Genomic DNA, 13,940 nt, shown 5'->3' with positions numbered 1-13,940 from the left:
GGTTGGGAGCCTTGAATTCAATGTGATTAGAGGAAAAAAAAGGGGGGGGGGGGGGGGGAAGGTTCATAGGAAGGTGGTTTTAGCTGGGAAAAAGCAAGGAAATAAAATATCTACCTTTTAGTGAGAGGAAGAATGGTGATGTGCTGAAAGCTTCAGTAATCACAGAATGGTTGTATTATAGGCAATGGAAGTATGAAAAGAAAGAAGGAAAATAGCTCACAGGTTTAGCAACAAAACATATTTAGCAACAAAACATGTTTAGCAACAACATTTAAACAATTGTCTGATTTGATTTAAAGATTACAATCTGGAGAGAAGTGTAGAATGGTACTTTGTCATCTAGTCTGGCCCAGATGCATCTACTCAACCTTAGCCTCAGGACTAGACATGTAAAGAAAAAGTCCTCATCTTTTTGTCTTGCCAATTCCAGCTCTCCCAGAAAGCAATCAGCTTCTCCTTCAGTGTGGAGCAAAGCCTGCCTGTGTCAAATATCAAACCAGCAGCAGTACATATTTATGATTACTATGAAACAGGTAGGTGACCTCAGCAGACACACACGCACACCAAAAAAATAAAATAAAATAAAATAAAATAAAATAAAATAAAATAAAATAAAATAAAATAAAATAAAATAAAATAAAATAAAATAAAATAAAATAAAATAATAATAAAAAATATTTATCTCAGCATTTGCTGGGTGGGACAGTGGATTTTCCCTTACTGTCTCTGTGCAAGCTTCTCTTCATGTTTCTGCTGCTTTTATTTCTCTTTGTTAGAGAAGCAAGCTAGCAATTTTTCTGCTTTCTCTTACCAGACTGCAAAGGGTTTTCAGAAACATAGACAGCAGAAGTCCCCATCTTTTCATTTCTTGCTTCATTTAAACATATAGCAGGTTAGAAAGTGATGTGTCATGAGTTGCTTTCTTGCAAATTACATACAGAAAGTTCCACTTTCTTTCCCCAGTTTGGACATGATGGTTAAAATCAGCAACCCAAAGACAACAGCATTCATGACTTCACTAATCTAGCTTGTCTCATATTTTTACTTTACATGGGCACCGTAAGCTGTGGTCAAAAAACTAGTCTATACTGGAATTCAAATACTTAAGTAGGAATGTCAGTACTGCTGAACTCAACAGAAGCTTAAGCATGTAATTAGAATATTAAGAGCCTGACCACCTTTCTAGATATGTCCTCAAGGAACTACAAATATATCAGGCATTACCCAATTGCGGCAGTTTTGTTATCAAAACTGTGCCTCAGGTTCTCAGAAGCTTTTCTCAAGTATAACCTAATGGTATAACCTTTGGGAACTATCTCAGCAGAATAGCAGCAGTATCCAGAGAATTCTCCCTGGAGTGCCTGTTCTACTACCCGATCCACATCCCATGTCATAACAGTAATGACATGTCCTCACAAACACTGTCAGAGGAGTGCATTAGGCACTGACTGTGCAGACCTGCAACTGAATGCCTTGACAACTGAAAGACCACAGCAAAATTTATAAGATGTTTTCCAATTCAGCATAATGTGTTAATCTTATGCACAGGGACTGGGGTCTGAATGATTTCTTACTCTCATACAACTGTCATCTTTCTTTTTTCCTTTCCAGATGAATATGCCCTTGCAGAATACCAAACACCCTGCTCTGCATCTTCCAACTGAAATCAGATACGTGCCAGAAGAAGTAATGGGTCAGAAGGTATAAAACAAGCATTTGTAGGGGAAGAAGAGGATAAGAGACTTGGTTGTTTATGGGGAGGGCAATGAAAAGTGTATAGAAGAATAAATCCCAATGTGACATCAATTAAAATGACACATTCTGGCCCAGGCTTTAAAAATGTTTTGGGTCAGTGAGGATCAGAAACTGCAAATAAAGTGGTTTTCCTAATAAGGGAGATAACTGTGCAACCACCCATCTTTTTGGAAACTCGTCATATATTTCAATGGTAGCTTTATGTAAAAGTAAACTCCTGAAACATGTATTTTTGGCCACTGATTCCTCTTAAGAAACCTAAAATTAGGAGAATAATCTGTTGCTGCTTCTGTAGATTTTGATTTGTTTTGGTTTTTCCATTTATCCTGAAGGAAAACTCTGAAGAAATGACATTGATTCTCACATTTTTCCATGACAGAGCTTGGAGAATGTTGTTTACAGATGTTAGACTTCTAGTCACAGGAAGACAACTTTATGCAATTTTTACTTCCACTTGGAAAGAGGGATTCTCTCCAGATTAACATCTCATTTTTTACTGTTCTTTGGAATAAAACCTTCTGATTGATAGTCTCAATCTCCACTTCTTGCCGTAAATGGGGACTGTAAGGTTCTTCATAAACTAAATGATTCATATAATTCATAGTCAGTCAGTGACAATGACTTACTGACATCAATGACATCTTCACTCAAAGGGTGGTGAGGCACTGGAACAGGTTGCCCAGAGAAGCTGTGGATGCCCCATCCCTGGAGGTGTTCAAGGCCAGGCTGGATGAGGCCTTGGGCAACCTGATCTAGTGGAAGGTGTCCCTGCCTATGGTGGGTAGGGGGAAGGGAGGTGGAATTAGATGATCTTTCATATTATTAGATGATCTTAAACATAATCAGATGGTCTTCTGTACTCTTTCAGTACAGAAATTTTTCCTAATATCCAACCTATACCTCCCCATTTCCTCTTGTCCTGTCACTTGGTGCTTGGGAGAAGAGACTGATCCCCACCCCACTATCAGTTCCTTTAAGGTAACTGTGGAGTGCAATAAGGTCTCCCCTGAGCCTCCTTTTCTCCAGGCTAAAAGAACCCAACTCCCTCAGCTGCTCCTCATAAGGCTTGTTCTCTAGACCCTTCACCAGTTTCATTCCCTTCTTTGGACACACTCCAGCACCTCAATGTCCTTCTTGTAGTGAGGGGCCCAAAACTGAACACAGTACTTGAGGTGTGGCCTCACCAGACCCAAGTACAGAGGGACAATCATTTCCCTAGTCCTGCTGGCCACACTGTTTCTGATACAAGCCAGGATGCCGTTGGCCTTTTTGGCCACCTGAGCACACTGCTGGCCCACATTCAACCAGAATTGACCAATACCCCCAGGTCCCTTTCCAGCGAGCAGCTTTCCAACCACTCTTTCCCCTACCTGTAGCGTTGCATGGGGTTGTTGTGCTAGAGCGCTCCTACCCTGGAGCAGATCAGTGCTTGCACCTAACTTGGTGTCATCTGCAGACGTACAGAGGGTGCACTCAATTCCCTCATTCAGTTCATTGCTAAAGATATTGAAGAGAACTGGCCCCAGTACTGAGACCTGGGGGACACCTCTAGTGACTGACCTCCAGCTGGATATAACTCCATTCACCATGACTCTTTGGGCCAGGCCACCCTGCCAGCTTTTAACCCAACAAATCATACACCCATCCAAGACTTGAGCAGCTGGCTTCTTCAGGAGAATGCTGTGGTAAAAGGTGTCAAAAGCCTTACTGAAGTCTAGGTAGACCATATCCACAGCCTTTCCCCCATCCACTGAGTGCATCACCTTATTGTAGAAGGAGATCAGGTTCATCAAGCAGGACATGCCTTTGATAAATACGTGCTGACTGTGCCTGATCCCCTTGTTGCCCTGTAGGTACTCTGTGATGTCACTCAAGATAATCTGATCCATAACCTTCCTCAGCACCAAAGGTAGACTGGAAGGCCTGTAGTTTTCCAGATCCTCATTCCAGTCCTTCTTGTAGATGGGCATCACATTTACTAGCTGACAGTTGACTGGGACCTCCCTTGATACCAGGACTGCTCATAAATAATGAGTACTTCCACCAGCTCCCTAAGTACCCTCAAGTGGATCCAATCTGGCCTCACAGACTTGTGTATGTCTAAGTGGAGTAGCAGGTCACTAAGCCTTTCCTCATGGATTGTAAGAGCTTCATTCTGTTCCCTGCCCCTATCTACCAGATCAGGAGGCTGAATACCTGGAGAACAATCAGTCTTGCTGCTAAAGATTGAGGCAAAGAAGGCATTAAGTACCTCAGCCTTTTCCTCATCTCTTGTCACTATGTTTCCCCCCAACATCCATTAAAGGATGGAGATTCTCCTTAGTCTTCCTTTTCTTGTTTATGTATTTATAAAAACTTTTTAAATTGTCTTTAACAGCAGTAGCCAGATTGAGCTCCGGTTAGGCTTTGGCAATTCTAACTTTCTCCCTGCACAACCTCATAACATTTTTATAGTCCTCCTGAGTGGCCCACTCCTTCCAAAGAAAAAAACGTCTTTTTCTTCCTGAACTCCAACCACAGTTATTCCATTATTTTGCTAAGAGTTTATCAGGTCTCAGATCTTTGTACGAGGACTGCATTTCTTTAGAAGGAAGGTTGCAAGGAAACATCACACCTGTGTTGCAACCAAAGCTGCCACTTTCTAGTCTGCAGTCTTCCCATTTTACCTCGTTACTTTCATTATTTTTCTACAGGAGACAGGTCTGGGCTTCAATAATGTTGGTTCCAAACAATTTACTAAAGGAAAGGATGTCATCCAAAGGGACACTGACAGGTTTGAGAGGTAGGCCCATGTGAACTTCATGAAGTTCAACAAGGCCAAGTGCAAGGCATCGGGGCTCTGCATCGGGGCAATCCCAAGCACAAATACAGGCTGGGCAGAGAATGGATTGAGAATAGCCCTAATGAGAAGGACTTGGGGGTCTGGGTCAAAGAGAAGCTTGACATGAGCTGGCAATGTGTACTTGCAGCCCAGAAAGCCAACTGTATCTTGAGCGGCATCAAAAGAAGCATGTTCTGCAGGTCAAGGGAGGTGACTCTCCCCTCTCTTCTGCTCAGTGTGGAGTGGCAACACAGCCTAGGGAAAAAAAAAAAAAAAAAAAAAAAAAAAGTAGAATTCAGAGTAATTCGGCAACATCAGGACCTGGGAAAACTTGGAAACCAGCTGGACAGTTGTTCTAAACAGCGGAAGGTTTGGGCACAGGACCCTAAAGTGACACAATATTTTTGTGAATTTAAATGCAGGCTGATGTGGGATAAGTGCCTTGACACCCACAAAAACCTGAATCCATGCTCTGACTTTATTTTCAACTTTCCAAATATACCACCTGACATTTGAAAGTGCCCAGAATTTGGCAGCTTTTCATGTGGAAACACAGTGCATACAGATAAGTCTGAAGGGGCCCTTGTAACGAAGAATATTTACAAGCACGTCATGTCATATTTTTGGATACTCTCCTGAGAAAAGACAGAAAAGGGGATGGGGATCATTCCTTTGGGTTGAATTTAGGTGCTGCTTTATTGAAGGACAGGAATAAATAGTTCTCTGGCAATTCCAAATGAATGCCATGCAATGTGAATGTTGAGAGCTTCTACACATTTTGAAAAAAATGAATAACCTTTTGAGAAAAAGATTTTGTGAGGTGGTTGGCTTTAACTTCTTCTAGTTCTGCTCAAAACCCAAAAGTCCTGTCCCCGGTATTTCTATCCCCATAAGAAACTTCCCCCTGAGCAAAATATCTGACCTAAAAAGTCACAGAAAACAATGTTTTTGTATTTGTTACAGATGGCCACTTGCTGAGGAATCAGCTATGACTCTGAGGACATTATGGTGCCAAGTTGCCTTTTTAGTGACCCCAGGCTCCTCCTCACTCTCCCATCCCTGTCAGCAGAGATTGTGTGAGCTTAAAGAGTGGTAAATCAGGCTAGTTCAAACCACTTTCTTCAGCTGTGTACACTCAATCTGCTGTAAAACAAAGGCCTTTGTTTAATGCCATTCCAATGAATGGTCAACTGCAAGACTGGTCAGATGGAAACTGATATGAAATGCAGCTTATTTCTAAAGCGCAGCATTTAAATTTTGTTACAAATTACCAAAACACTAGGCTGAGAGGGAGTGGCTGTGACAATGTCAATGGTATCTAGCAAAATCTGCATTTTATAACCTTTTACATCTATAACTTTCCTGTTTTACCTCCAGTACATCTAGTGACCTAAAGACTGTTTCTCACGGAGCTTGCATCATGTGAAGTTGCTGATGAAGGAACTTGGGAGTTCACTCAAATGTAATACAAGTCTGACAAGTTAAACTATATCCCACAGTCTCAATTATTTGAAATTTTAATTTTATTTGTTTGTCATGAAGTAAAAAATAGTGCGTTGGGGTTGTTTCACCTGACTCACTGATATATCTATACAATCCCCTAGCTCACACAGAAAATTTGGGAAACTTGTCTGTCTCTATGTTATGTTGTTTCATTCTTTCTCCCCATATTTCACTACCTAAGAAATTTAATTTTAAATTGATTTATGAGCTCCGTAATAAAGTCTTGATTCTTAAATAATGCAAAAAATTAGATGCTGCATAGAAAACTATGACAGTAACAAGCATGTCATCTTGCAGTCAGTCAGTTGTCCACTAAAATATTTTTCCATATGAGTTCCATATCTTCTCACATGGCTAAGCCACCTAGCTCCTGGTATCTCCTTACTAAAGCAGAATGCTTTCCTGTAGACAGAACTTACAAAAATATTACTTGAAAGAACAGAAAAAGATACAGAGCAAATACAGAGGAAATCTGACTTTATGTCTCTGACTCAGTAACTATTCAGGTGAATCCTTCAGTTCAGTCACCTTCTATAAACTTTTGATCAGTGCTGGAGACTTTGCTGAGCTCATGGTCAATATATTAGCCCTGCCTATTGTCACTCAGAACAAACATATGCAACATTACTAGCAGTGTTTCACATTGAGAGGCGTCTCCAACAATTAAGCTGTAATTTTTTCTTTCCTTTAACTTATTGCTTCCTTCTTGTCACATTCTCTCTGCCTTTATTTGAGAAAGCCAGCTGAATTATATCAGCAAGGAGTCCCTGACCAGAGGCTAATTGGCCAGAGAACTAGGGAGGGAAACAAGAATGAAGAAGGGACAGATAACTCTTCTTCAGTATTTCAAAGGAAGATCTGTGTGTTCCTTCTAGGTAGCCTTCACAGCCTTCAGTATTGCTGTATCTTCTTTGAATAACACCAGGCTGTTATTTAATTTTAGACCAAATCCACAGACTTTTTTCTCTTTCCTCTGGTGTCAGTGGAACAATTGACTGTTGAAGATATTAGCTTTCTCTTCACTACCTTCACAATGGGAACCACTGAATAAAACCACTGAACTAATATCTGCTTTGTACTCTGGGTTTTTATTGGGAGAGGAAAATTTTTGTATGTGCTTATATAGTGTCTTCTTGTGTGGACCTTGCTTCTGGAAAGAAGCCTGAACTACTCATTTAACTGTACATCCTTTTTACATCCTATGGCAACTTTAGATCTCCAGCTTGCATGGCTTTACTAGAGAATTTTTATGTGTCTGTTCCATAACTTGTTTTTATTTCACTTGTCAAAGTGAGGCTTGGACTGGTTTTGTCCTAGAGAAAGTATTCCTGGAAGAGACAAAAAATGGTCCATTTAACCTCATCACACCAGGAAAAGTCTAGAATTAAACAGAATTACTTAGCAAGTCTGCTATCTGTAACTTGCGTCCCAGACTGACTACATATCATGAAGCACTTTTTTTGAAATGCACCTAACATCTGAACAGAGTGATGACCTTGTTACTTAAATGGTTGAAATGAACCTTTTCTGAATAGTTTTGACAATTCATTCCAGACCTCTCCAAATGATCAGAAGTAGGAGATGTACATCTAAGAAATAATCAAGGATTACGCCAAATCATTTCATTTAGTTTTAGTCCTCTGTGTCTCTTTCCTAAGTTTCACTTAGTCTTCCCAGACTAAATAGGAAAGCTAGGGGAATGTATGCTTTCACTATTACCACTGTTTACAGGATCACCTCTCAGATCATGCTAGTCCATGACATCTCTCTTTGTTTGATATAGAAACAGTAGGAGTGTAACAAGAACAATGCTAAGTCACTGAATCCCCTCCAAGCATTCATATTCAACCAAACCAAGTGTCAACAAGCATAAAAAACTCATGAGACAACAATGAAAAAAAGTCATGTTAGATGTAAAACTCAGACAAAAGGGTTTAACTCCTGAAAGGCCAAAGGAAAAATGCATTGGGTTCAGTGTCTTGATAGTGATCAAATTCTGGAGGGAGCTGCTATACTCATTACACTCATGAGTCTATCCTCATTTTATACTTGAATAGCTGTAGGATAATGTCATTGAGTTACAGCTTACAGAAACTTGCTGTGTCAGAAGAATGTAGCTTGCTTATCTTTAGCAGTCATCAATTTGAAGCTTATTTTTTAATTCTTTATACTTTTTTAAAACTTAAAGCCTAAGTATAGCTAAGATAAGTGCAGAAGACACTTAGGAAAAGGACTGACCCTACATATTAAAGATTATGAGAAAAAAAAATCCTCTTTTATATTTTCTGAGGCCTGGGGAGCTTTTATTTTCCTTAATTGCTCAAAATTAGCAATTCACTTCAGAAAAACTGTCAACAATTTACTATTTCATGAAAAAAAAAAAAAAAAAAAAAAAAAAAAAAAAAAAAAGAAAGAACCATGTTTTTACTGGAAACAAAGCACTTCCACCCTAGATAGCTTCAAAAATCTTGATTCCCTCCAACAGAAAAGGCTGAGAGTTTTGGTTTGTGCTCTTATTTGTGCTCAGGAGGGACTGTTCTAAGGCTTTTCTGAAGGATTGTTCTTTTTGTGGTTGTATTTAGCAATATCACTTCTACAGCAGGCCAATTTATGCCTGAATAGTGTCCAGAAGGTAGAGTTTTCTACGTCCAAACATCCCTCATATTATAATAAAGAGAAAGCTTGAGGGATATAATTTCCCTCTGTGGTGTCTGTTGAGCAAGTGTCTTTGGTCACATAGATCATTCAATCAACTCACTGAAAGGCAGAGTGCATTGTTTGGCACAGGTATCACTAATGAGTAATATTAAAATGTGGTATTCTAAGAAACACTTCAGGTTCTAGATTTTTTAACATTTTCTGTGCTATTGAAAAACTAGGAACATCTTTAATACTCACTCAAACAGTCTTGATGCTTACTTTTCCCAGTTGTGAATGTCTTCTCTAGTACATCCCAGTAAATAATGAATACCTCATTAAGCCAAAGCCTGGCTTTGCACCTTCACTGCAGAGAGCTCAGGTGAAAAATCACTCTGCTCTTACTTACTCTGCAGGTGGAACCGGTGCAGTAGTCCACTCCTTTTTTGGTTGAGGTTCTAAGAATGTATTTGGAGCTGAAATTGGCAAATGTGCAAATACCTGAAGCTTTACCAAAAACTGCATGTTTTTTTGAAAATGAGCTCCAAAATTAATAGTAAAATAAAATTAAAAATAAAATAAAATAAAATAAAATAAAATAAAATAAAATAAAATAAAATAAAATAAAATAAAATAAAATAAAATAAAATAAAATAAAATAAAATAAAAAAGAAACTTCTGGCCTTATCTGAAATAGATTTGTGGGTGACTCAGGAATTAGTTTTTCAATGGCAGCTTCCTGGACATTGATATTTAGAACAGGAGATTAATAAATAAGCAATTTAATTGTAGGATCGGAAGGTGGGTTTCAAAGCATTAGAGCTCCAGTAACAAGAGTACATATTTGAATAAAAATTAAAATGAACAGTAAAAGAAATGTTGGAAAAAATACAGCGAATGAGCACTCTTGAGGCCCAAAACTGAATGTTTTCCAGATCTATTTAAACATACTAGTCCTAACCACACTCCCATTTCTTTTGCGGATGATTCTTCAAATATAAAGTGCTGCCAGTGTCAGTGGTGGGCTCACAAAATAGGTTGAAGAACTATAAGCCTATCACTATGTAGTTCAGGAAAAAGAAATTATTGAAAGCCAGAGCAAAGGTGATAGTAGAGACTCTGGAAGCTTTCCTCAGAAGTGAGAACTCCCATGCCTTTGCCACTTGGCAGAATTTCTATACAATTCATGTGAAAGCAAAGTGATTGTGCTCTCCTCAAGCTAGCAACAAGGGATGACTTTACACATGGACGTGACTCTTCAGTCTCTTGCTGATGTCCACTCAGGGCTCTCCAGCTCTCCAGCAGACGTTTTTTGCCTGGCACTAGTGTTTTATTAGGTAGTAGCCTTAAAAAACACCTAGTTCTTTAAAAGGGAAAACTAAGCAGCAGGGGCTTTCTCTGACTCACTGTTTGCCTGAAGCTGACTTGTTTCCCCTGAGCCTACTTGGAAGCCTCAAATGCTTGGAAATATAATAGAAGATAATTAGGAATGACAGCACTTCTTCAAGACAACATCCTCCTATATGTTCTGTGCAGTGCTAAACAGTTCAATGTATAGCTGCAGAATACATTAGCACTGGAGAGGAAGCAGAAATAGCCTTTCTGTTTGAGGAATGAGTACAGAACACTTCTCAGGCATAAGGTCAGGGGTGTAAGGCACAAACACAGGCTCTCCCTGGGGGAAATCCTTGAAGTAGTGCAATTATATTGGGTAACACAAGAGTATTGTTGTGCTGCCAAATAGATAATAATAACAGATAAAGGGAGAGAAAGCTGCAGGCTCTGAATTGCATGCCTCCCATAACGTATCTGGAACAAGCTCAATTTCTATTATATCATGGTGGAAAGTTTTTTTTGTTTGTTTGTTTTGTTTTGTTTTGTTTGTTTGTTTGTTTTTTGTTGTTTTCAATAAACAAAATTAATTTGGAACTAGGTATTGGTCAACAGCAAATGTTCAAAGTGGCTCCTATGTATCATAAAGGGACTGTAGTCTCAGACATTTGGTGTTATCATAGAATCGCAAAATCACAGAATTGTAGGGGACATGTAAAATATGTAAAGGCATTACTCCTCCACCATTCCCTCCTCACAGCCCAAGTTGCTGTTCAGAGGGATGTTTGAGGGCTATTGTGTCAAGAGCAGCCACAACTCCATGAAAGAAACTTAGGGGTAGAATTATGTCCATAAAACCTTTTTAGGCTTCACACTCTGTTGGATGACATCCCAAGGGGAAACAAAACTCCTAGATCTCCCCTCTCAAATCATTCCAGAGAAGAAGGAAGCCCAGTCTTGCGAGCAGAGAAAAGTTATGGCAATTTGAAAGCCTCAGACAGCTAATTCTTTCTATGTGGGACTGTTAGTAGTTGTCACTTAAACTTAAAGCAAATGTTTCTACTTACAGAGGGCAAAACTTAGGGCTCAGGAGACAGGAGAGTTATGTGTATCTGTGAAGCAGAAACAAGGAGTCACGATTTTCCTGACGAGCTGAAAAGTCAGAGAATGTGTTTGGCACACGTCAGCGTGCTAAAGAGGGCTTTTAGCTTCAGGTGCCTTGCTAGCCAGGAGAGCAAAGTACACAGCAACATCATGTGCAGCTTGTGTCACAGCATTTTGGTAAACAAGAAAGCCTCTCAGTACCAACTATGAGCTGAGGAGTGTTAGCATGGGATGTTTAAGGAGGGAGCATGCAGTCAGCTCATTGTCTCACCAGAGAATATCAATTAACTAGCTATATTTTTGGAAGTCCATGTCAGAAGTTCCTGTCTTGATGTATCTAATTAATCCCATCCTTCCAAGGAAAGCACTAAAACAGTAAAGTACCTCATGAACAAGTACAGACTGACTTGATAGCCGAGCTGTACTACAATGTCTGTAGCTTAGCCTAAGCTCTGCAAGGTAAGCTATGTATACGTAGGAAACATAATTTCTTTAATATACCATTATCCATTCAGGTTTTTGCAGGATCAGAGACAGTAGTGAGACTCCAACTGTACCCAACTTTGACAGGCATGTTTGCCAGTAAAACTGCATATTAAGGACAGTCTTACTACTTCAGCTCACACATGGTTATGTCTGCTCACCCAGGCCTCATCACACAGGAAGATAAAGGTGCCAGTTTTGAAAATAGGTTCTAGATGATCCATCAACACTCATATGAGTCACGAGTGTAACAGAATCCTTGCAACTGGCTGACTATCGCATAGCACCTTTTAAACCACTGCCTCTTCTGGAAGTGAAAACATCACAGACCACTGAAATGAATTTCAGCAGCCCTCCCTCTACCACATTTTGTTGAATGAAATTCTATTACTCATCAAAATCACTGCTAGCTGTGACAATTCCTCCAGTGATACACTCATTTCCTATAATGGGCTCACTGTTCTTTTGGCTAGCTTTGCTGGTAGGGAACTTTTCCAGGGCTCATGTATCTTAGAACAAAGAAGGAAATCTTGCATGCTTGACTGGAGACCCTATTGGTCAAGCAGGACTTTACCAGCAGTTACCGTGTTTCAACATTGTTCCCCAACCACCTGGGCCAAACCAAGCATTTCGACCTTTAGTATCCTAAACAAATAGTTACAACCTAATCTGCTTACAGAAAGTTTTATAGGAAGCATAGTCAAAGTCACATATTGCTTCAGTGCTTTTCAATTAATTCATGTAGCTGTAATGACTAAGTTTCTTTGTGTTGATCCTCCTGTGAATGCAGCAATTAACTGATTTACAAGAAAAGTGCCAGTGTCTACACCACAAAAATAACAGTTACAGATTTTGTAGGCATATCCAAGTCAGCTTCAGACTGCCAGCTGCTAGCAAGGCAATCATGGAACTCCTCAAACAGGCTTTGCCAGAAGTCATGCCACTACCTCACTACTGCAGTGCTCAGCTAGCCAGTTTAACATTGCTCTGCTGTACTGTGCAAACTCCCAAAGAACTGCCACTCTCCTTTCCTACATTACTTCTGTCAAATACAAAGAATTATTGGAATATGACAATAAACTGCAAAAGAAAGAAGTACTATAATGAAATTAAATGTGAGCAGCTACAAATACAGCAAAATAAAAATAAAAATAAAAAAAAAACACAGAACTCCAGAGACTACTGGAATTTTCCAAGAGCCATTTCATGACTCCCACAGGGAAAAATAAATAAATAAAACATAGGGCTCTGAGCAATAATAATGAGTAAAATTTGAGGTCAGGTCACTCCCTGATGCAGAAGTCACTGTGACCATATCTCTTGGGGGTTCTGGTAGATGAAAGGCTTGACATGATCCAGCAGTGTGGACTTGCAGCCCAGAAGGCCAACTGCATCCTGGGCTGCATCAACAGAGAAGTGGCCAGCGGGTTGAGGGAGGTGATTGTCCTCCTCTGTTCTGACCTTATGAGGCCCCACCAGGAGTGCTGTGTCCAGATCTAGGGCCCCCAGCACAAGAAGGATGTGGGGCTGTTAGAGAAGGACCAAAGGAGGGCCACAAAGATGATCAGAGGGCTGGAGCACCTCTCCTACAAAGAAAGGCTGAGAGAGCTGGGGATGTTCAGCCTGGAGAAGATAAGGCTCTGGGAAGACCTCATTGCAGCCTTTCAGTACTTAAAGGGGTCTTATAAAAAGGATGGAGAAGGACGCTTTACTCAGATAGACAATGACAGAAGAAGGGGGAACGGTCTTAAACTAAAAGAGGATAGAATTAGATTAGACATTAGGAGGAAGACCAGACTAGATAGGTCCTCAGTCCACCTGACATAGTGGTTGGCATCCTTGCCATGGCAGAGGGGTTAGAGTTAGATGATCTTTAAAGTCCCTTCCAACTCAAGCCATTCTATGATTCTATGATTTCTTGTTTGCTTATTTCATAATCACCTTCTCCATTATGATTAGTGGAAAGTTTAAACTAACATAGTGAATTGTTTGGACATAGGATGCATGGATGATTTCTGTCCCACATTTGGTTACCATTCAGAAGGCATATATGCACAGAAGACATTGTGGTTAGTGCCAGTTCTTGAAGATACGCATGGACTTTCTAAACAAAGCCACAATCCGACCTATAAATGGGCAAAACAAACTTCATTATAACAGGAAGTTAAAACTTTCACAGCTAATCTATCCTACCTATACAACATTTGAATGTCACCTAACCCACCTGATCTTTTGTTTACACTTTCAAAATTAGCCTCAGAAAATTATCTGTGCAGGAATACATGACTGCAATAATTATCAGATG

At 39.8% G+C, this 13,940-nt stretch overlaps 1 protein-coding gene across 1 annotated transcript in view; it reads left to right on the top strand.

Annotated features, from left to right (window-relative positions):
• LOC311207311 (ovostatin-like) overlaps nucleotides 1–1,664 on the top strand; it is a gene marked incomplete at its 3' end in the record, with an annotated part of 30,015 nt that extends 28,351 nt beyond the window's left edge. Inside the window, exons 34-35 of the mRNA XM_084283293.1 lie at nucleotides 431–533; nucleotides 1,612–1,664. Of these exons, the coding sequence (XP_084139419.1) occupies nucleotides 431–533; nucleotides 1,612–1,664 (156 nt within the window). The remainder of the gene's footprint in view (nucleotides 1–430; nucleotides 534–1,611) is intronic.
• Nucleotides 1,665–13,940: the final 12,276 nt, after the last annotated feature.

This window comes from Netta rufina (assembly GCF_964035555.1).
Source record: "Netta rufina genome assembly, chromosome: 1".
NCBI classification, from domain to species: domain Eukaryota; kingdom Metazoa; phylum Chordata; class Aves; order Anseriformes; family Anatidae; genus Netta; species Netta rufina.
Note: the sequence above shows the minus strand (reverse complement) of the source record. Positions and strands in the feature narration are given on the sequence as shown.